General features: G+C 59.4%; 1 protein-coding gene and 1 long non-coding RNA gene across 2 annotated transcripts; one reads left to right on the forward strand and one right to left on the reverse strand.

Annotated features, from left to right (window-relative positions):
• Positions 1-570: 570 nt before the first annotated feature.
• On the reverse strand, positions 571-15,480 carry PALM (paralemmin). The gene is made up of 9 exons (XM_008592804.1): positions 15,227-15,480; positions 12,909-12,960; positions 12,327-12,407; positions 11,348-11,478; positions 9,331-9,487; positions 8,198-8,219; positions 6,852-6,911; positions 4,381-4,512; positions 571-1,284 (listed from the first exon to the last, which is right to left on the reverse strand). The coding sequence occupies exons 1-9, from the start codon at positions 15,478-15,480 to the stop codon at positions 755-757; spliced, it is 1,419 nt and encodes a 472-aa protein (XP_008591026.1). The 3' UTR covers positions 571-754.
• Positions 15,481-17,122: 1,642 nt separating this feature from the next.
• On the forward strand, positions 17,123-18,614 carry LOC103608358. Its single transcript, XR_552044.1, has 2 exons — positions 17,123-17,425; positions 18,203-18,614. It is a non-coding gene; the product is annotated as an uncharacterized LOC103608358 (long non-coding RNA).
• Positions 18,615-23,364: the final 4,750 nt, after the last annotated feature.

Genomic DNA, 23,364 nt, shown 5'->3' on the forward strand with positions numbered 1-23,364 from the left:
AGGCTCACGGCTGAGGGACTCGGGCAGGCTCGAGGGGAGGGCTTCCATGGCTGGCCACTGCCAGGTCACCCCCAGAGAGGGCCTCTCCTCCCAGCTGAGGGGCAGAGCTGAGACCGGGACCCAGGCCCCCATCTGAAGTGGCTCCCACACCCACCCCACTGAGGCTGTGGGTGGTGACTGTACCCAGAGGTGGCCTGGGCAAGGGGCACCAGGCTGGAGGCCCCTGGGGAAGGGGCCAGAATGGGGCCTGGTCGTCCAAAGCCAACACGTGAGGGTGTCCGTGAGAATGTGCACAAATGCGCCTCTGCGGGCGAGTGTGGCTGCCCCCAGGAGGGGAGCCTCTCACCACTTCCAGTGAGAGGGGGCCAGAGGGTAGGCTCACATTGGGCCAGGTGGCAAACAGGGGTCACCTGCTCCAACCTGGGGGAACCTCCCTGCCCGGGGCAGTGTTCCTCCCTCCACCACCCGGAAATGCTCCCAGCCCAGCAGAGCTGGCGGGTGGGGCCTGATTGCTGGGGTATGGTTGGGGGGCATCCAGGACCCTGGTCCAAGCAGGTTGGAGAAGAGGCTGGGTGGGGGACCCCTGTCCCTCTTTCCAGTGAGAGAAAACTCAGAAAGAACATGGTGGAACACGCATGTCCTTGAGCCCTGTGAGACTGTGGGTGGAAGGTGGGCAGATGCCGGGAGAGGCCGGGCCAGTGGGTGTCTGTGGTGCAGAGGGTGGGGGCCGGGGTCTTGGGGGGGCCGGGCCAGCTCACATGATCAAGCAGCATTTACAACGCTGCTTCTTCATGTCGAGGTCCTGGGAGTCGCTGGTGGTGGCCTCGGGCCCTGCCTGGTTCTCCTCCTTGTTACCCGAGGTGGCAGGTGGCTCGGCGGCACTGCCGTTGGGTGGCGCGGGCTCCTTGGGCTCGGCTGCATCTTCGATGACCACCAGCTCTGCTGTGATGGTGTCTTGGAGCCCCAGCACCTTCTTGGTTTCAGCCTCATCTTCCACGTTCTGGTAGCCCATGAAGATCATAGTTACTGGGGGCTCCTGGCCAGGCTGGATGCCCGGTGGGCCCGATGTGGCCTCACCTGGCTGTGCCTGCACTCCGGTGATCTCCCGCCGGGAAGGTGTGGTCCGGATGGCCTCCTCCACCACTCCCCGGGTCTCTGCGGCTGTGGCTGTGGACGCCGCCTCGCTCAGTGTGACCTCGTCTGCTTTGTGGATGAGTTCGTCCACCTCAGAGGAGCTCAGTGGGTGGATTCCATTCTCGGCAGTGCCGTCCACGGCATGGACCACTGCACAGGGAGAGATGGCGAGAGAGAGTGAGATGGCTCCCAGACAGGAGGGAAGGTGAGGCTGAAGAGGAAATCATAAACTAGACCGACAATGACAGCTCCCTGTGAGGATCTGCAGGTGCAGCCAATGAGGTACCCAGAGGAAAATTCACAGATGCAAAAGCATTCATCAGGAAGCAGGAAAGACCGAAATAAATGAGTTGGGATTTTATTGTCTTGCATTTGGAGGCATTTCTACATGCTTCAGCCAACTGGCTCTCATGCAGTCATCTTGAAAAATAGGTCTGTTTTCATTTTTTCCATGTAAAGATGGTTAAAAAAAAAAAGTTCAAAGAAGGGAAGCAGTTAACCTGAGGTCGCACAGCTGGCCAGGGCTAGACCCTGCTTTCTCCTGGTCTAGTCCTAAGAGAGAACCACCCACCTGCCCTAGTAACTGGAGGTGGAGAGTTACAGGGATTCTGATTTCTTCTCACTTTGGGTTTATGTGGTTGATCTTGAACCAAAATTTCATTCATTTTACCCAGTCTTTCTTTTTTCCTTGTAGATGCCCTGGAGGCTATACGTGTTCCTCTGAGTTCTGCTTTGGCTGCACCCCACAGGTTTCATTGTGTTGTACTCTTTCAACTGTAAATGGTTTATAATTCCCATTTTGGTTGACTGTCACTTTAAGCCAAGATTTATTTTGAAAGGTGTTTTTAAATTCTGGGGAGCAAGGGACTGTTGTCAAGGAAAACAGAGCATAACATAAACTTTGGCACAGTCTTTACCACCCCTTTTGCTGCCTAGGACATAAGTCATTTTCTAATAATGCCCTACCTGTGTTTGAAAAGAATGAGTATTCTCCACTGGGTAGAGTTTTATATGTACAATCAATCTCGTCAAGTGTTTTCCAAATCTCTCCAGTGTTACTCATCTACGTCTCTTTGATCTGCCTTTTCTGAGCTCTGTTGCAGTCTTTAAGGACCAGATTTCAGGACCCTGGCAGGAAGGAGTCCTGGACATGGTCTGACACCAGCCTGAGATCACAGCCCTGCCAACTCCTTGACACACAGCTGCCCAGACTGCTCAGGGAGGAGGGAGGGACGCACCTCCTCCTGGCCAAGGGTCAGGGCTCCTGCCCTGGATACCAGCCAGAAGGCTTTCCACCATCCATTTCCAACCCCCGGGAAAGGCTGTGCAGCTTCCAGGCCTCCTAGTGACTTTGGGTTGGAGGCCCTGACAGTGAGGTGTACCCAAGTCACACAAAATCAATCCAAGTGTTCTCCACTGGCCACTACCCCAAGATAAGAATCTGAGCTCAGGGCTGCCATGGAAACAGATCACCTTCCCATTGCTAAGCAACCAGAGTCCAGTCTGGCAGGTCCTAACTCCCCAGGGACTGGATGAAACCAGGAAAAGTGCGTGGAGTGGCCTACAGTGAGGATCTTTAGCAGATGCCCCAGGACACGCCCAGGGTCACAGCTGGAGAGAGCCAGAGCTGGGATTCAACGAGGTCTACACCCCAAAACCACCGCAGAGCTGGGATCCCGTGACAGGACCCCTTTCGTAGCATCCTGAACGTGCCAGAGGCCCAAGCTGCCTCTGAGAACATGAGACTTTCAAAATCAAAAACCTCGGGAGATGACTGTGCACACCGGCTGGGAAGGCAAGAGCAGTAATGGATGGTAAGTGCCAGCGAGGACACGGAGACACGGGGGCCTCGGCCACAGCTGGGAGAACGCCACGTGGGGCAGCCACTGCGGATAACAGTCCGCGTCACCACACGACCCAGAAATTTCATTCCTAAGTGTATACCCAAGAGAAATGAAGACACACGCCCACACGAACACTTGTCCAGCGTTACAAAGCCAAAAGGTGGAGGCGACCCACGTGTCCACCCACGGATGAAGGGACACACACAGCGTGGTCCGTCCACGTGTCCACCCACGGATGAAGGGACACACACAGCGTGGTCCGTCCACACGCCGGAGCATCACTCGGCCATGAACAGGAACGAGGCTCTGACACACGCTGCCACGTGGATGGACTCTGAACACGTCACACTCAGTGACAGACGCCAGACACAAAAGGCCACACAGTGTGTGACTCCATTTACATGAAATGTTCAGAGCAGGCCCATCCACAGACAGAAAGTGGATTTGTGGTTTCCAGGGGCTGGGGGTGGGATGGGAGTGACTGATGATGGGGACGGGGGTTCCTTTTGGGGTGTTGGAATGTTCTGGAATTAGTAGTGGTGGTTGCACAACATTGTGAATTTCCCAACATCTACTGAATCATATACTTTAAAAGGATGAATTTTATGGCATGTAAATTATACCTCAACCAAAAAAAAAAAAAGAGATTTTGGGGCTTTTGCCCAAGGTGACTCTGCTGCTGCTGGGTTCCCTGGCTTCCTTGTTGGCATCTCCCACAGCCTGTTCCCCTCCTGGCCACCAGAAGGAGCCCCTAAAACCAAGTCAGATCTCACCGCCCCAGCTCAGCCGACCCAGGGCTTCCCAAGGTCCTCAGGACACTGTCCCGCTCTTCCTCCTGCCTTAACCCAAAGTCCCTCCACCCACTCTGCAGCAGCCCTGGCTTGTCTCAGTTCCTCCAGCCCAGCAAACCCCACCCCTCCAGGGCCTTTGCACGTGCCACGGCCTCTGCCCAGGGCCTTGCTCCTCAGTGCCCAGCTTGGCTTCCAACGAGCTCCAGCTCACCGCCTCTGGGGAGCCTCCCCTGATCCCTCCCTGCCCTGCGAGATCCTCCTGGGGCCCCTCTTACATCTCTGGGTTTTTCTGGAACCTTTATCACAACAGTAAGTACTTAAGTGAATTACTTATGAGCTCTGGACGGAAGGACAGAGCTGGGATTGGACTCCCAGTGCCTGCTGCATGGTCCAGCTTCAGGCAGGTTCCTGGAGTGAATGCATGTTGGGGCCATAGGTCTGGGCTCTGACTGACCTCCAAGCCCAGACTGGGCTGTGGGGGAGGAGACCCCAGCCCTGAACAGCCTCCTCTGTATCAAACTGAATCGGGGTCTTGGATCTGCACCATGACCAGGGCTCTGGCTCAGGCCAGAGCAGGGCAGGGGCCGGGACGGGGGCTGGGGGGCTCGTACCTTTGGTCTCGTCCTCGTAGACTTTGATGCCCTGAGGGAGCAGCTCCCGAGGGAGCAGCGTGGTGCTGGACAGCACCCTGGTCTCCCCCGTGAGCTTGTCCTTCTCCACAGTGATCTCAACCGAGTACATGGCTGGCACGAGAGGCACGGGGTTACGTTGTGGCCCCCCCCCACGAGCCCCCCACCGGGCTGGGGCAAAGCCAGGGAGCAGGGAGCCGGCAGCACAAAGCCAAGCAGCAATGGGGGCCAGGCCGAGCCGGGAACACCAGGGGCACCAGGTCCACATGGCCCTCCCCAGCTCAACAACCTCCCAGAGCTCCCAAGTGCTGAGGGCACCTGGTCTGAACTTGGCTCGGCATTCGAGACCCATCCTGCCGTCCCACCCGAGGCTCCTCAGCCCTCCACCTTCTGCACACCATCCTCCGCTCGGCCACCAAGCTCTTGTCTCTAAAGTCCAGTTCCGTCCCAGCCCACCCGGAAAGTGCTCATTGCTCCCGGGTCCTCAGGGGAGGAGAGTGAGTCAGAGAGGTCCTGCCCCACCCAGGGTCACAGCCACCATCTCAACCCGAGTCTGCTGACCCCGTTCCCCAGCCCAATCCCTGTCCGGCCCCGGACCTCCCGGGCTGTCTGGGATTAGCGTCGTCTATTTCAACACAAGGAATAAATGAGATCTCAACCCGAGTCTGCTGACCCCGTTCCCCAGCCCAATCCCTGTCCCGCCCCGGACCTCCCGGGCTGTCTGGGATTAGCGTCGTCTATTTCAACACAAGGAATAAATGATTCCCAAGCCAGGACCCCGCTCCTGATCTCCCTGTACACCTGCCCCCCTGGGTCTCCCCAACCCAGCTGGGGACAGCTCTGTCCTCCTGTGTCTCTTTCTCCCACACTCTGAATCTGCAAATCCTTCGGGTTCCCTTTTTAGAACACCTGGAACCGGACACTGCTCCACCTTCTCCACGGCCCCCACCTGGACGGGGCTCCAGCTTCTGTCCCTGCATCTGTCCTGGTTTCCCGGCACCTCCCACCGTCTGTTCTCCCTGCAGCCTCCAGAGGGCGCCTGTGAGAAAAGGCGGGCGTGCCCTGCTCTGCCCACAGCCCTCCATGGCTCCCACCTCCCGCAGGGTAAAAGCCTCAGTCCTCCCCGTGGCCACAGGGCCCTGCACGACCTGCCCCGTCCCCTCCCTGTCTTCCCCTCCCCCTCTCTCCCCCTCGCTCACTCTGCTCCAGCCACATGGGCCTCCTCGCTGTTCCTCCAACATGCCAGGCTCAGTCCTGCCCCAGGACGTTTGCACGGGCTGCGCCGTCTGCCTGGAATATCCTTCCTCCAGACAGCTCCATGTCTAGCTCCTTCACTCCCTTTGGGTCCTTGCTTAAATATCACCTCTTACGTTAGGCCTCACCCAAGCCCTCTGATTTAAACAGCTTCCCCATCTGGCCCCCAGTCTCCCGCTGCCTTACTTTTCTCTGTAAGTGAATTGTGCAGGTCGGTGTCCTCCCCTCCCCCCCAAATATTATCACCCCCAGGCTGTGTCCCCCATGGCTGGCACACAGCAGGTGCTCAATAAACACTTGTTGAATGAACATATGACTTATCTAATCCACGTCCCCACACAGCCTAACACCTCTCACCCCCAGACATCTACATCCAGGGCCACCCACACAGTTGGGCAGGTTGTGTACTGCACAAAACCACTGGCTGAGGGACCGGTGGGGGCGTTTGGCCTCGGTGCTAGCCAGGGTTGGTCTAACTTGCACAGAGGCCCTAAAAGCACCCACTCCCCAGGGAAATGCTACCCTCCGGCTCCTGCCTCCTGGCCTCCAGTTTGATGCCAGGGTCTAGACATGGTATCGGTATGATCCCATCCCTCTGGCAGGTGGAGAAACTCAGGGCACCAGGTATCACGTGGCAGATCAGGGCTTTGAACGCCGCGGAATGCTCGGCGCTAACCCCGACTCTCTCTTGCTTCCTATAAACACAGTGATGCCTGAGACCTGGCTTGGTTACCTCCAGGGACAGGATGCTCACTCTCTCCCAAGGCAGCCAGTCCTACTGCCCGAGGACCGGGGAGCAGGTAGGATTTTTGGCGAGTGTGTTCAGGCATGTGGGAGCATGGTCAAGCGTGTGCAGGTGTGTGCGCCACCCCTGCCGGCCCCAGGAGCAGAGCCTCGAGGTTAGGAGCAATGGCAGCCGTGAGGGGGCATTGGGTTAGCGCCGCCATGCGTGGGGGCCCGTCTTCTCAGGGAAGCGTGGGCCGGTGTGTGACCAAGGCGCCAAAGCACAGGGGACACCCGGGGCCCACCCCAGGCTTGGAGCCCTGTCCTTGGTCCAGCCGCCACCCCTGTCACCACACCCCCACCAGACACTGCAGAGGGCAGATGTGTGGCACCTCCACCTCGCAGGGCCCCCCAGGACCCAGACCCGGCCCAGATGGCGGCTGGAGGCAGGAGCCGGAGCCTGGGCGCTGACCCACCTGCCCTCATCATGGTGGAGCCTTCAGCTGTCCTCACAGGCGTGTTAGAGACTCGCTTCTCTGCTCGGAGGGTGGAGGGTAGAGAGAGAGATGGGGTCAGAGGAGACAGAAGGTCACGTGGATCCCCCAGCAGACACCCAAACGCACCTGCATCCAGCCCCTCCACATGCGCGGGGACACCCCAGACAACCAGAACCCCCCCAGAGCCCCCAAACACACATGGAACCCCTCCCTAAAAAGAAAACACTCTCCCAGCCCCCATAGTCCATTTCTCATCTCAGCTCAAATGATTTTCACAAATCCCTGAGAGGCCAGTGTGTTTTTTTTTTTTAATTGTTAATTTTTAATTCTGCAGTAAGACAAGGAGACACTCTCCTTATGAATAATTAACACACAACAAATCAGGCCAAAGACACTTGGCCGCCGCCAAGGCCGATCCCGGCAGATGGCTTTCCTTCCAGGCTTTGAATATGGAAACAGACCAGGCTAACACATATTTTAGAAATATAATTCGTATCTGATAAACGTACTATCCTTAATGAGTCCATAACATGTAGAATAAGCTATTACGTTCACATGTAAAAATATTTAATTAAATGTCACCCATACATGTGAGATGTTTTCAAACATGTATTACTGACCTGGAATAACTTGAAGGCGGGTGCATAAGACAGGTCAGAGCTCAAGCTTTTCTTTTTCTTTCGGTCTGTGTCCTGGGCTGCATCTGCATACACGGGACCCCCTTCCTTTTATTTTAATGTGTGTTCTGTTTGTTTTTTGGCCAGTACAGGATCGCACCCTGGACCCTGGTGTTATCAGCACCATGCTCTAACCACTGAGGAAGCCGGCCAGGCCCCCTTCCTCTGAAGCAGCCCCCGGTCCCAGGGGCTTTGCTGCCTGCGGGAGCTCCCGGATTTCTTGTCTCCGTGCCCCATTTTACAGATGCAGAGACTGAGGCCAACCCACCTGCTGAGAACCTCAGAGGGAGTGCACAGAGGCTGGGGTGGCCACGGCCAGGCACCCCGGGGGACGTGGGCCGAGAGGCTGCGCCTCAGCCAGACACGCCCCTCCCTGCCTCAGTTTCCTCATCTGTAATGGCGGGCAGGGGGGATGCTGAAGCCCCTCCACCCCAGGAATGTTGTGAAAATTAAGTGAAGAAGATGAGGAGTATCGGACATAGTTTGGGCCCAAAGTCGGGGCTCAAGGAGAACAGTAATAGTAACGGAATTGCCGCTGTTACTGTTGTTTATTAGCAACAAAAACTGGATTTTTTGGACGCCCCCGCCATCCCCTCTCCGGCCACCAGAGGGCGCCGAGGCCCCACTCGTCCCCTCCAGGAGCCCTACCTTTGGGCGTGCCTGCCGGGGTCTGCAAGACAGAAGGACCAGGTCAGGGGTGCCAGCGCCCGCCCTCCCCCGCTGCCCAGGGTCCCCACCCAGAGTCAGGCCTAAAACTTAGGGGCCGTCCCCAATTCCTTTTCCCCCTCCCTGGAACCCCCTCATCAGCAGGGTCAGTGAAAGGTGCCCAGAGAACTACGGAACCCTCAAAGCCCACATGCTCCAGGAAGCCTGCCCAGCCCGGCCACCCTCCCGACACACGTCCATCTGCCCTGCTGACGAGAGCTCGGTGAGGACAGGGCCCAGGTCTACATCTTCCTGGTGTCTCCAAAGCCAGGCCTTGACAGGGGTCTGCGGGGCTCCAGACCAATGATTCCAGAGGAGCAGGTGGGAGCACGTGGACACACAGCAGGGCTGGTGGCCTTCCAGATGCTGCCCCTGTTCCCACGGGGGCCTGCTGGAGCTCCTCTGGGGTGGGGGTACCCACAAGAGTGGGGGTGGGGAGGAGGCACGTCCCACAGGGCCCTGGAGCCTTGAAGACAACTGAGGTGGTCGGGATACTGCTGAATTTGCATTAATATACTGTGGTGACTGTGAGCCTGGGGTCCAGAGTTACGGGATCCGGTGTTAACACAGCCCGGTGTAGGCATCGGATCCTAGAATCAATGACTCAGTCCAGTAAAGCCCCCTCCTTAGCTGTGTTGCCTTGAACCAGTCTCTCAACCTCTCTGGGCCTGGGTTTTCATCTTCCATCACATGGGTCTGCTGTTCCCACCCGAAAGGGCCATCATGAGGATTAGATTACAGGACACATGCGTCCGTCCCCACGAAAAGTAACCAGAACACTGATCCTAAGAAGGTGGGCTCCCTGCGTCAAGTCTTGTGTGAAGTGTTTATCGTCCGTTCATTCACTAAACCCTTACGACATGGGTGCTTTTATAACTCTCCCATCTTACAGATGGGGAAACCGAGGCCCAGAGAGGCAAAGCAACATGTCCCAGGTCACGCAGCCGGGAAGCGGCCAAGCTGGGGTTCCAATGCAAGCGCCCGTTCACACCATTTGGCTAAGCCGACGTGGAAGGGGTGAGGTCTTGCTCTGGGGCCAGCCCTAGCCCTAACCCTAACCCCCGGCATCTCCTCACCTGCTGTGAATTCAACATCACCTCTGCTTTCTGCTCCTCCTTGGCTGGGCTGGGGGCCGGGGCTGGGGCCCGGGCTGGGCTGGGGACTGCCGTGTTCTCCTTCGCAGTGGCTGGAACTGAACCCCCATTCTCCAGCACCTCAATTTCCTTCTCCAGCCTGGGGAGGGGGCATGTGTGAGTGGGAAGACCCTCACTGGGCATCTCTGTAGACCGGCACTGTTCTGGGAGCTTCGTGTATGACAACTCACTGAATCCTAACAACCCTGTGCCCTTTCACATTTGGGGAAACCAAGGCACAGAGTGAAAAAGTCACACAGCCAGCAAGTGGCAGAGCGAGACTCAAACCAGGGCCGGCTCGGCCACGTCTCTACCACCGGCGTTGTTTACTTCATGGTTGGCTCAAATGAACTCTCAGTTTTTTCCACTCAAATTTATTTAACAGGAAACTTTACCTCTCCAGGGAAACTGGAAAAACCATGTCACTTTCCAAGTATCAGAAGATAGCGGTACCAATAAATTGTACGGAAACAAACCCGGGATATTAAATCCCAGTCTGAGGCTTTGGCAAGGGCTAGAGGCATTGAAGGCAGCTGGGCCCCTGCCGGAGACACACGAGGTGAGCCCAGGTGGGGAGGCTGGGCAGAGCTGGACACCAGCCCCTCCAGGCAACTTCCCAGACCACAGTCAGCCTGGAGGACTTCCTGTAGGAGGTGTCCAGGCAGAAGCACTAAATGGGGAACGTGCAGGAAATGGAGGCCCGAATTGACTCACTTTTGCCACCTGAGAAGTGGGTTGCCCTGGGAGGAAGGAAGCCAAGGCCGCTAAAAGCACTGCGGGGCCCAAGTGAGGTCCCCCAACCCCCCAGGGCTGCACCCAGCAGGGGTGAGGTGCACAGAGGCCCAACTCACCCAGCTTCCATGGCCGGTAAGCCCCACAGACTTTGCACCTGTCCATCCCTTTGCACACAGTTGGTGCTTAATGTTTGTTGGAATGAAGATGCACAAAAGGTTTCCTGTCTCCCCAGTTCATAGGTGGGGAAACTGAGGCCCAGGGAGGTGATAACACTCAGCTCACCCCAAAACTCCAAACCCACCAGAATCCCCTCAGTTGCTGCTGTTAAACACCCCCTACCCAGGGAGGGAACTCACAGCCACACAGACCCCGGACACTTTCTTCCAAACCAAGCAATGTCAGGACTGGGTGTGGGCAGGGACACCCTGGAGGCTCAGACAGAGTCCAGCCCAGCGTCCAGCGTGTAGGGCCCAGCATGCCGTGTGACCCAGCAGCCTCACGCCTCCCGGTCCCTTCCTGGGCCAGAGCAGACACTGAGGAGAGTTTGGGTTGTCACTCCCCCGCCCTGACCCTCCTGCCCTGAGCCTGGGCCTCCCGCCTGCCCAGAAACGCCAGGCCTTTTGTTCCGGCCCCCACAGGGACAGCCACTTTCCCCGTCCTGCCCCTCCCCGGGCTTCCTGCCGGCCCCGCCTGTGGGCAGGGACACCCTGGAGGCTCAGACAGAGTCCAGCCCAGCGTCCAGCGTGTAGGGCCCAGCATGCCGTGTGACCCAGCAGCCTCACGCCTCCCGGTCCCTTCCTGGGCCAGAGCAGACACTGAGGAGAGTTTGGGTTGTCACTCCCCCGCCCTGACCCTCCTGCCCTGAGCCTGGGCCTCCCGCCTGCCCAGAAACGCCAGGCCTTTTGTTCCGGCCCCCACAGGGACAGCCACTTTCCCCGTCCTGCCCCTCCCCGGGCTTCCTGCCGGTCCGGCTGCCTCTGCTCTGGGGCCTCCACGAGCGCCAGCCGGGAAGAGCTCGCAGCTGGGCTGGCGCCAGGAAGCCCTGGGGACAGAGGCCGGCCACTCCCGTCCGCCTGCGCCCTGTCCCTCACACCTGCTCTGGCAGGGGTTTTGGGAGCAGAAAGGGGGACGCTCGGTCCCCAGGTCCGCCAGGGCAGCCCTCTGCCCCCAGCAGCCCAGCCTGGGCGAGGTCAGATGCTGAGGCCGCGGGCCCTGCGCCGCCCACCTGGAGACGGATTCCTCCAGCAGCCGGGCCTTCCGCTCGTCCTCTTGTGTCTGTCTCCGCATGTCCTCGTCCCCCTCCGAGGCTGAGGACGGTGTCCCCTCCAGCAGCCAGCGTTCCCGCAGCGCTTTGGACTGTGGCAGCAGGGGTCCAGGTCAGAGTCGGGTCAAGGCCAGGGTCAGGGGTCAGAGTCCGAGGCCAGGATTGTGATGAGGTCAGGATTGAGGTAGGGGTTGGGTCTGGGTCAGGTGGTCAGGATCGGGATCGGGATCAGGGTCAGAGTCAGGATTGGGAGTGGGTCAAGGTGAGAATTGGGGTCAGAGTCTGGGTCAGGGTTAGAGGCCAGGACTGGGATGGGGTCAGGATTGGGATATGGTTGGGTCAGGGGTCAGGATACGGTCAGGGTTAGGGAGTCAGGATCAGGGTTGGGGTCGGGTCAGGGTGAGGATTGAGGTTAGAGTTGGGGTCAGAGCTGGGAGTCAGGGCCAGGATGGGGTCAGGGTCATAGGTCAGGATTGGGGTTGGGGTTTAGTCAGGGTCAGGGTGAAGATTGGGGTTATGGTCAAGGTCAGGATCAGGGTCAAGGTCAGGGTCAGGGTTAGGCTCAGGATCCAGACTGGGGTCACGGTCAGGGTCAAGGTCAGGCTCAGAGTCAGAGTTGGGGTTATGACCTGATTAAGATTGGGCCTGGGGTCAGGCTCACTCTCAGGGTTGAGGTCAGGCTCAGGGTTGGGGTCAAGGTCAGGGTCAGGATCACGGTTGGGGTCAGGGTCCAGACTGGGGTCAGATTCACTCTCAGGGTCGAGGTTGGGGTCATGGTAAGGTCAAGGTGAGGGTCAGAGTCAGGGTTAAGGTCAGGCATAGGCTCCGGGTTAGAATCAGATCAGGACTGGGGTCGGAGTCAGGCCCTCTTGGGTTTGAGGTCAGCGTCAGGGTCAGGGTCCGCCTCGGGGTCTGGGCCGCCCCTCCATGCCGCCCGTACCTTCAGGTGCTGCAGCTGTCTGCGGTCATCCTCCAGCTGCCGGCGCTTGCTCTCGATCTCTGCCTGCCTCCTCCGTTTCTCCTGGGGGGAGGGTGGTGTGGGGTCAGGGGCCGCGCGACCCCACCGCACCCGCCCGAAGCTGTGCCTGGGTAGATGCTGCTCTTTCTGCCCCTTCGCTTCCTGCTGAAAGACGTGCCCCTGGGCCCCAGGGGCAGGAGGGCAAGTTCATGGAGCAGGGTCTGTAGCCCTCAAGCAGGGCTTCCTAGGTCAGAGGCCACCGAGACAGCATTGGAGCACACCTGTTCTTCCACCCCATGAGGACGGAGGACAAGGCTCTAAGTCAATGCCAGCCTCAGTTTCCCACAGCGGGAGAGAGGGCCAGTGTGGTCTGTGAGAAAAGGACTGAGGGGTCTCTGTATTTATGTCCATCTAGTGTGGAAGGGTCAGTGGGACTCAAGTTTCCCAAGCAAACAACTCGCCACTCACCACGTCCTCATTCCGAGTCTCAGGCTGGGTGTGGGGAGCCCCTGAGACCCCAGGACCCCCAACAGTCACATTGTCCATGGGCTGTGGGGTACTCACCGCGATGGCGTGCAGCCGCTCCTGCTGGGACGTGGTTTCTGCCACCAGGACCCTGGGGATGGGAGGCAGGTCAGGCCTCAGTCCAGCACCCCTGCTTTCAGCTGGACCCCATCCGAATCCCAGCGATTTCACCTCTGAGCCCTGGTTACCCCTCCGTCCTCTCCATCAACCTTGTTACTTCATTAATTCACCCAACAAGCCCTCCTGCCACCCCCTCAGGGCAGGGCAAGGGAGGCCGGGACAGGGCAGGGAGAGGCTCCACCTAGAGACCAGCAAGAGTTTGGGGGGTGGGGCATTGAGGCTGGGCCGCGAGGGATGCATAGGAGTTCACCAGGCATCAAAGGTCAGAGAAGGGTGTTCCAGAAAGAGGCTTATCACCCCCTGGTGCAGACTGGAAGACTGATGTGGACAGCCCACTCCACACCCTCCCACCCATCAAGCATCTATTCTCTAGCCCCGGAAGGGGCACACGGAAGACAAAGGACCCACCAGCCCTACCTCCCAACCCTTGCAAAATCAGTGACACTATGAGAACCGCTGCTCCTCACACGGGCCTCCACTGGAGTCTCCCAGGAGTCCAAAGGCCCAGAGGGGGTGGTGAGCCTCCCCAGCACACACAGCCAAACCGGGGCTCAACCCCAACCTCCTGCTGTCGTCCCCTCACTGTTTAGAGAGACCCTGCCCAGTACGGTTTTAGCCTTAGCCTCCAGGACTGGTGTACAGCAGGTGCTTAATAAATATCAGCGATGCCTGATGCACCTGAAGCCACAGGGTTTCATGCTGTTGAGGTTACGGGGCCTTCCGCAGGGTGCGCAGCAGGCCCAGGAACCTGGAGGATGTGCCACCTCAACCCAAACCCTCGCCTTGTGTGCCCCCAATCCTCGCCAGTCCTGCCAGCCATCCACCACTCACTCGCCTGCTCAGGACAGAACCTGGGAGTCCCGTGATTCCTCCATCCGCCCTCCAGCACCCCTGCCCTTGCCAGTCCAAAAGCTGTGCAGAATGCCCCCCCCCTCATCCCTCTGAGACCCCCAAGTCCAGATCGCCTGGCAGGCAGGGAGAGAAGCTTAGGAAGCCTGATCCCTCCCCTCCCTTGGTCCCCTTCGGCGAGGGGGTCCCCCAAAGCTGCACACAGTAGGTGCTTAGTAAAATGCAGGGACGCATGAAGCCCTGAACCAAGGTTGAGTTTGGGCCTTGGCTTTCCCTACGATGGCATAAGGACAACCTCACACTTCGAGGGCTGCTGTCACAACATAAGGCGGGGGCGGGGTGGAGGTCTCTTGAACTCAAGTGAGGGTTTCTAGATTGTCTGCCCAAATCAGGATAATCCCAGGGCCACTGCCCGCTCTGGACGGCTTGAACCGGGAAGCCCAGTCTCTGGGGGCAGGGCCTGGCGGGAATGGGGTGGGGGGGGGCGCCGGCAGTGGCGGGAGCCAGACCCTCCCCCTCTCCTCCTCCCCCCGCCCTTATCTTCACAGGGACTGAAATTACAGACCATGCTTCGGTTCTACAACCTCCCCCAACACCCCTTGGCCTGGTGTCAGGGCCCAGAGCCACCCCTCACCCTCCGAAGAGCCCCTGTACCTCTTGGAGCCTGACTTTCCCCATCTGCACAAACGAGGAAGCTCAGATGCCCCCAGCTCTAAACCCTCCTGTTACGTCCCCATGCAGTTCAGCAGGGTCACGTATTTATTTTACTATTTATTTTACGTCCCCAGAGCCACACAGCGTGCTGGCCCCACCCCTGAGCGCCTGCCTGGGAGGCTGCTCTGGGGTCAGGACTCAGCCCCACTTGCCCGCCCCACTCAGGTGTGGTTTCCTGGCCTCCCTGAGGCCTGTGATGTTATCCCACTCCCACGCTCTGACAAGTGACCCCAGCCGGCTCCTCCCTTCCTGGCTGGGGGCACCTACCCACTCCCCTGTGCCTCTCAGGGCCTCAGCAGCACTGGACGCACCTCTGTGGCTCCCCTTTTCCCTGCTCAGGGAGGCTGTGTTCATCTGGGTGGAGGTCAGGAAAGGCTCGATCCAGCTTTCTGGCTGAGTTTGGGGTCTGCCCCGTTGCAGGCAGGGTTCCATCTACTCTGCTCCCCACAGGGCCAGCCCACGTTTCTTGCCCACACCCAGGCCTCCACCGTCTCCTGCTGCCTCCCTGGCCCCCCACAGCCTCCTCTCCACCCCACAACCAGAGGCAGCTTCTCAAAGCGAGTCAGACTCTGTCACTCCCCTGCTCTAAAGCCTCCCTGGCTCCCGTCACACCTCGAAAACAGCCCAGCCCCAGCCCCACCCACCTCTGCATCCCGCTGGTGTCCCCAGCTCACTCTGCTGCAGCCACCAGGACCTCCTCCATGTGCACTAAGCTCATTCCTACCTCAGGGCCTTTGCACCTGCTGTTTCCCCGGCCCGGCATGCTCTTCCCAGGGCTGGAAACCAGCTCCAGAGAGAGCAAGACTAGGAGGTGGCCGAGCCGGATGCGAACCACCGCCACCCAGCTCTGGTGACCCATCCAGGACAGAAGCAGAGCTGGGGCAGGGGGTCGACCTAGCAGCTGAGACCCCAGGGCACACAGGGTCATGCTGGGCTGGCAGCCCCATGCCCAGTCCCCACCCCAGTGGGCAGATGGCCATTCAGGCCGGAAATAGGGACACAGGGACGGCTGTGCAGCCGGCCACCCAGCCAAGCTGGAGACAAGGCGGCCAGTGTCCTCACTGGACGGCCTGTCCCTGCCGGCCCGGCCAGAGCAGGGGAAGGTCAGGCAGGCACAGCCAGGAGAGGCGCCGGGACAGAGAATTTCCACCCCTCGCGTCCGTGTCGCTTTCACAGACTGAGGGGCGCAGTCTGCTCTCCCGCCTCTCGCGCCCCTCCCCAGGCCTGGGGACGCCGGAGCCGCCCTGCCCGGGGCGCCGCCGCGGCGGGTGATGGATGGCGGGGCCCGCGGGAGGCGGTCGCCCTGGCAACCGCGCCGTCCCCATGGCAACGCGAGCCCCGGCACGCGGGGGCGGGGCAGCGCTGAGCATCTCCCGCCCCCGGCCTGGGGTCTGCGGCGCTGAGACGCTTCCCAGCCCGGCCTCGGGGGCTGCCTGGAGAGGGCGGGACGGGAGGGGAACGGGTGGGAGGCGGCTTCCCACCCGGGGGGCTTCTCTCCGGGAGGGTCTCGACCTGCCCCTGGAGCAGGGTAGCCGGAGTCAGGCCGAGATAATGCTCAACTTCATAAACCCGAAAAACAAAGCAAAATGGGACCATAAAACAGCAATAAACTAAAGCCACCTCCGCCAGATCCGACTTCCTCCTGCGGGCCAGCATAAGCCCATTTTACAGATGAGGAAACTGAGGCTGGGGGGCAGCGCGGGCTCTAGGCGGCCTTTGGTAAGCGTCCCTGCTCCTGACGGTCCTGCGGGGCATGTGTGAGGCTGGAACCCGGACCCAGGCTGTCGCAGTCGGAGGTGGCGGGTCCCCACCCCGAGGCCTGGCGGGGGTCGTGGTCCGCGGGAAGCAGCGAGCGAGCGGAGGCCGGATGGCAGCAGCCCTCGCTGGCTGTGTGGCCCGGGGCGAGTCCCTCCCGTGTCTGAGCCCGGCTCCGCGGGCCCAGGGGGAGCTGCTCTGGGGGACACGGGCTCCGCCGGCGCCCCACACCCGGGCGCCCGCGTCGCGCGGTTATTTTTACCGCGCTCGGAGCAAATCCGGGCTGGCGTCGCCACGTGGGCGGCCCGGGACCCGCCGAGGGCGTCGCCTGAGAGCGCGTGAGATGATCCCGGCTCCAGCGGATGAGCTAATGGGGCCCAGCCCGACAGGAACCCGGCGGAGGCCTCGGCGTTGCGGGGCGTGGGTTTTTTTGTTAAAGGCCCAGAGAGGTTACGCAAGCGGCCCGAGGTCACCCAGCGGGCAGGGCGGGCCCCGTGGGAGGCGGGAGGGCTGCGTGTGTTGGGGGAGGGTCGTCGCATTCGTCCTTCCAGAGCCCACGCCCGGGCAGCTCTGGCTGCAATAAAGGGGTCCCAACCCGGGCAGGCGCGGAGCCCAGTGCCCGGAACATTCCTGCTGCTAAATGAAAGGAAACAGCTGACAGTGACCTTGGCCTCGGGGGTGGTGGCGGCGGTGGGGAGTCACGGGGACTGGGGGTGGGGTTGGGAGCGGGAGCCCCGGCGGCCCCCTCCCCCACTGGGCGGGGATGGGGGATGGAGACTCGTTTCCGCCCTGCCGGTTCCCGTCCCCCGTGGGACCCTGGAGAGTGTCAGAGCCTCCGTCTCCCTGCCCTGGCCCAAGGCTTCCCAAGCTCTGCCGCCCACCGCCCACCGGTCGAGCCCCTCACCCTTCGCCAGTTCCCTGCCTTCACCTTTCTCTCCTCCACCTCCAAGCTCAGCTCAAGCACAGCCACCTCTTCCAGGAAGCCTTCCTGGGTCTCCTGCCCAGCTGAAAGGAATTCTCCCAGCTCCTCCACACTCAGCACAGCCGGGCTCCCCAGGACTGGTGAAGGCCACTGAGAATTCTAGAAGGTTCAAGGCAGAAAGGCCTCACCCCACGGGGTAAGAGGATGGAGGTCAGAGCAGGCCGCAGACTCAAGGAGCAAACCTGTTGCCTATTAACTTGGGGTGGGGCAGGGGCTGCACCCTGCCCTGGGCCCTCAGCAGGGAGCAGCAGGGAGGAATGAGTGGGGGACTTATCTGGCTTTAGGCTGGGTCTCAAGCAACTCCAGCTGCAGAGACAGGCCCCGAAGACCCCCCTCCAAGCCCTCGCTCCAATCCCATCGCTCCTCAGATATCCCAGGTGTGCTCCTACCCCAGGGCTTTTGCACTGGCTGTGCCCCCTGCCTCGTGCACTGTCCTCAGGTGTCACCTCCTCATTCAGGCCTCCTCTGACCTCACTAAGTTCACCACCTGGCACCCCCAAACGCCCCCTCCCCAGCCCTCACCACCATGAAACACCCTGGTCATTTATTTTTCTCTTGTCTGCCCATGAGAATAGCAACTGTGTGTTTTTTGTCCGTGTCATGTCCCCAGTACACGACAGGTACTCAAAAAATGTTTGCTGGGCCTACAAGTCAATCAGGGTCTTTCCGTTCTCAGAGGAAGCCACCCCCAAAAGTTTCCCCAAAACTCAGCCCTCCCCTTGTCACACGTCTGCCACCCCACGGACCACCTGTCTTATGATCTTTTCTTCTTTTTTAAGAAACTCACCGTCACGACTTACATTTATCTAAAGCAAGACCTGGGCTCCTCACACTGAACAGAGCACAAACCCCAACCACCTCGGGGGTGACTTTAAAAATTAATACATAAAACAACTCAAATGCCCATCAACAGATGAACGGACACACACAGCGCGGCCCGTCCACACACTGGAGCATCACTCAGCCGTGAAAGGAACGAGGCTCTGACACACGCTGCCACGTGGATGGACCTGGAACACGTCACGCTCAGTGACAGACGCCAGACACCAAAGGCCACACAGTGTGTGACTCCATTTACACGAAACGTCAAGAACAGGCCAATCCACAGAGACAGAACGGGGACTCCTGGTTGCTGGGGATTGGGTTGAGGTGTGACTGCTGATGCGGACGGGGTTGCTTTTTGGGGTGATGAGAATGTTCTGGAACTAGACAGTGATGGCTGTACAACTCACTGAATATACTAAAAACCACTGAATTGTGCACTTGAAACAAATGGATTATGTGGTATGTGAACTACATCTCAATAAAGCTGTTAAGGAAATATACATAGTGGAAACACCAACCCTCTCACCAAGGGCCAGGGCTGGGGCTGGGGTCCTACGCATGCCATGGGGGGCGTCCTAAGGCTCTGCTGGCTTTGCCCTGAGACTTTTCATGGTTGGAAGAATTTGAACACAAACTGACAAGGGCATAGGCTTCTCGATCTTTGACAGGTGTTACAAGAACTCCCCCCACCCAAGTATCTGCCCCTCACCCAGCCTTCGAGGCCCCACATCACTGCCCCCACCCGTACACACACCTGTTCGATCACCTGGGCTGGGCTCCCAGGCCTGGCCCCCAACTCTCCACTACCCTTTTATCCACACAGGGCCTCCCGCCTGGCTACGCTCATTTGGTCCTTATCTAAGTGTTTCCCACCACAAGGCCGGGCTTGGGCTCTTCTCCCAATTCCCAGCCTGATCCTGAATCTGTCCCAATGACTGGCTATGACTGTCCCTGAATTCCTACTTGAAATTCCTACTTGGGCTGGAGAAAGCCACCCTGGCCCAATTTCACGATCCTCGGACACCAAGACCGCTGCTCAGTCATCCTTCCTGGACAGAAGGACCCCTGTACAGCATTGCAAAGGACCTTCCTCCCCTGCTCAAACACTGTCCGTGCCTCCCCATGGCTCCCCAGCCTGGCACCCGAGGCCCAGCAGGATCTGGCCCCATGAGCACAAACCAAAGAGCGTTCTCTTCGTGCAACGCTTTCCCGCCTCGGGGCCTTTGCACACACCGGTCTCTCCACCAGGTGTGCCCTCCTGCCTGCCTGGGTAGACCCTTCCCCGCTCTTCAAAGAAGACCCTCCACGAGCTCCCCAGACCTCTCTGATCTTGCATGGGGCTAGGATAGTCAGCAGGGAGCGTTTGCTAAACAAACGGATGACGGGTTTCCTGGATTGAGAAAGGATGGAAGGAAACAGGGTCCCAGACTCCAAAAAAGGTGATGTCATGTTTATTACAACCAGCTTCAAAATCTGAGACTCTTGAGGATGGACCTCGGACCTCACCATGGGGCTGAGGCAGAAACACTGCCCACCCCCGCCCGTGGTACTTACAAGATCCAAGTCCACAAATCCTCCCTGGCCTTGGCTCCCCCCCAAGAGGGGGCTGGGTGGGGTCTTGTGGCCATTCGCCAGATGAGAAAAGTGAAGCCGAGAGGAGGAGATGGGGGCTAGGGGGGCACGTGCAGATGCCCCTGGGGCCAAGATCACTGCTAAGGCCACCTTACGTGTGGCTCAGTAAACAAATCAGGTTGGAAAGCAGATGCCAGAATATCTGATCCCCAGGAACCCCCGCCCCCACCCCACAGCCCCTAAGACACAGGAAGTTACCAAAAAACCTTCCTTCGCCTCACCACCCCAAACCGGGCAGCTTAGACCGTGAGAGCTCGGACCACCCAGGGGCAAATCTCGCCCCATGCCTTTGCAGCTGCGTGGCCTCGGTCATGCCATTTCCTCTGTCTGTGCCTCAGTTTCCCCACCTCACAGGACTGCTCTAAGGATCAGGCGCGTTCCCATTCATCAGGCACTCAGCATGGGGCGCCAGGGAACTGAAGCGGCAAGCGTCGACTAAATGTTAAGTAAACACATTATTCCTGCATTTCTCAAACCCCTTCCCACGTTCCTGCCACCACCCCAGCACCGTCTATTTATTCCTTTTCTTCAAAGCCACTCACAATTTAAGACAAATCCCCTTGTTTTAGAAGGAAACGTTACATTGTTACCAGGACTGAGAAAACCAGAAGCCGCTACAACAAACATCAAAGCAAAACAGGAAGAAAAAAACCAGATACAATGAAAATAAAAGCTTGTTATTAAATTCAATTATCAAGAGGTACTGCTGCCTTTTAACTGGCTCTGCCTCTCATTAAGAAGGGAGATTCGCAAGCATGAAAGGGCGTGAGGACCCAGTTAGCACCCAACTGAGACTTCCCCTTGGAAATGTCCAGGCCTCACAGCAGGGAAGGGATCCGGGAAGGTCCTGACCGTCCAGGGGGTCGGAAGCTCAACTCCATTCCCCATCCCGGGGTTCCAGCCTCGCTTTTACCGAGAACAGGGGTCTGGGAGGTAGCGGCTGCTCCCAGCTAAAACACCCTTATTTCACCAGCCAGACCCTGAAGCTCGCAGGGTGGGGGGTGCCTCATCCATCCAGGGCCACACAAATCCTCCCGCCCAGCCCCTGAGCCCCCTACCCAGGAGCGCCCCCTGACTCTGCCCCCTCAGCATCGGTGGCTCGTGACTGACTAGTTTTTGTTAAATCCCTAATTTCTAATGTTAACGAAAACGAATCCTTAAATGAATGAAACTTCAATTTCCTTAAATTCATTTGTTGAACAAACTTTCCAGCACGTCCAGCATCACTAAAACGCAACCATCTCTGTGTCTCTGACCCCAACCTCAATGGATCCAGAACGAGGTAAACGGTCACGTTCCGCCAGCCGCCACCTCCACGCCTGAAGCCTGCTCTGGCCCCGTGGCAAACTACGGTGAGCAGGGGCCAGGTGTCCAAGATGGGGCAGCACCAGAGGGAGCCTCTCCCCACCCACTGTCAGCCCAAGAACAGGGAGAGAGGCTTTCTCTTGTGGCTGCTGGAGGCCGGTTAATGCCAAGTCCTCTTCCACATCTGCACCCAGAAAAAACGGTGATCAACCCACGGGGGTCTCCTGGGTCCCCTATCTGACCCATGACCAAAAAGCCATGGGGGCAGAGCAGGCAGCACCAGTAGGCCCTCTGTGCGCTGTGTGACCCTGGGGCAGCAGCCGTCCCTCTCTGGGCCTCAGTATCCCCAGTGGGAAAGAAATGGGAGGCGGGAAAGGAAACAATGGGACAGGATCACAATATTCCCTGATTCCTCCCGCCTCATCCCCGGGCAGTCCTCTCCCCACGGCCACACCCTGCCCAGGCCCTGCTGTTGCGAGACGCAGAGGCTCCCCTTGGGCCTGGAGAACAGAAAAACAAGCCCGGGAAACCTGGAACAGGCAAGTCCGGGCCCTGGCTCCCCTGAGCCCCTGGCTGGGCTCCCGGGGCAGGGTGGGGGAGCGGGCCAGGCCTTTGTCTGGGTTTTGAAAAGCAGAGGATACTGGGTGTCCTGCCTTCCTGGAGAGGGAGGGAAAGAGGGAGGCGGCGGCTCCCACCCCAGCAAGGGTGTGGCGGGTCACGCCACGGGTGAATCCCTGGAGGAAAGTTACTGGCTTAGAAAGCACACCCCGTGGAAGGACAGGGCCAGCGACCAGCTGGCCAGGGTGGCTGGGTCTCTGTGTGCAGACCTGGGGCTGGGGTGGGGACCCAGGCCCAGAGCAGGCCTGCTGCTGGCCTCATCGTGAGTGGGCAGGCCCAGGGACCCCTGCCCATGCAGATACACCCCACTCCTCCCAGTGCCCACCTGCCGGAGTGAGGGGTCTGGGGTTCACCCTCACATTGGGACCATGTGCCCGAAATGACCATGCGCACTCATTCGACACCTGCTGTGTACACGTGCCCTCGGGCCACAGCTTCTCACCTGACCCCACACAGACGCAGGCCGCCCACTTGGCATGAAGGGGGCCCAAGGATCCCGATGTGGGCCCGCTGCCCCACTAGGAGTCCCATCTTGGGGACATTTTCCCAGGAGGGAATCAGACTCAAGCTCGCTGTTGGAAAACGCCTGGTCCCCGGTTCTCACATCCACCCCAGACCGGGAATCCTGGAGAGAAGCCCCTTGTCTCCAGCGGTAACTCGGGACAACATCTGGCGGCTTGACCTGGCCTTAGAAGGGGCCTCAGGACACCCCCGGCGTTGGGGAGGGCAGGGCGGAGGGAGCACTGGCCGGTGCGCGAGTCCAGGCCCCGGGAGCCGTGAGCTCCGGCGGTGGCGGCGGCGGCGGCGGCGGGGGGTGAGATCACGGCCGGCCCGGTGCAATGGGGGGTCTCGACCTCCCCGGGCCACCCACGTAATAACTTCGTATAGCATACATTATACGAAGTTATCGTATAACTTCGTATAATGTATGCTAACCTGGCGGTGACCCAGACCGAGTCCCGCCCCTCCCCAGCTCCTGGTCCAGAGGGGACAGCCAGACGGCCAGCAGACGAACGCCGTTCCTGGGGTGCCAGGCGCCGAGGGGGACCCCCGGGGAGCTGCAACGCCCCTCCCCAAGGTCCGGGAGGAGCCATCGTGGAAATATCCGGGCGGAGAGCGGCCGGGTGGAAGGTCCTGCAGATGCAAAGGCCCGGGGGTCCGATGCGGCTGAGCTAGGGGAGCTCCGGAGGCGCGTCCGAGCCCCTGCTGGGTGCCGAGCCTGGTCCCGAGGCTGGACAGGGTTAGGAGTTTAATCTGCCCCACAGCTCCGGTTGTGCCCACACTAAAGGCCCGGTGGCCAGAACTCAGGCTTTGTCCAGAGGGCACAGGGGAGCCACAGCAGGAGAGAGAGACAGGGCCCGTGTTTCCCAACACGTAGACCATTGCCTCGACTTCCCAGATTCTCACAAGAACGCTGCAGCCTCCTGGCCCCAAACACGCACATCCGCTGGGACCCAGTGGAGCAGGACAGAGAGGTTCTTCCAAACTCCTTAGTGTTCTTATGCAAGGGTTGTGCTCAGCAGGTGCTCAATAAATGGGCATCTGTTGAAAGGAACATAACCTTGGATGAGCTTTGGAGAAAAGGATAGGCCAGCCTGGGGAGGGACGTGGACACCTTTTCCTTTATAGACTTTTGCATTTACTATTTAGAACAATGAGATAGGGCCGGCCGGTGGCTCACTGGGAGAGCGTGGT

This window comes from Galeopterus variegatus, unplaced genomic scaffold, assembly GCF_000696425.1.
Source record: "Galeopterus variegatus unplaced genomic scaffold, G_variegatus-3.0.2 Scaffold8338, whole genome shotgun sequence".
Lineage (NCBI taxonomy): Eukaryota > Metazoa > Chordata > Mammalia > Dermoptera > Cynocephalidae > Galeopterus > Galeopterus variegatus.

Coding starts and splice junctions, on each gene's coding strand:
- PALM (XM_008592804.1), bottom strand. CDS start 15,480: ATGACCCTGTGTGCCCTGGGGTCTCAGCTGCTAGGTCGACCCCCTGCC. Junction 6,912..8,197: donor CCCGGCAGGCACGCCCAAAG/GTAGGGCTCCTG, acceptor CCCTCCGAGCAG/AGAAGCGAGTCTCTAACACG. Junction 1,285..4,380: donor CTACGAGGACGAGACCAAAG/GTACGAGCCCCC, acceptor CTCCCTGTGCAG/TGGTCCATGCCGTGGACGGC.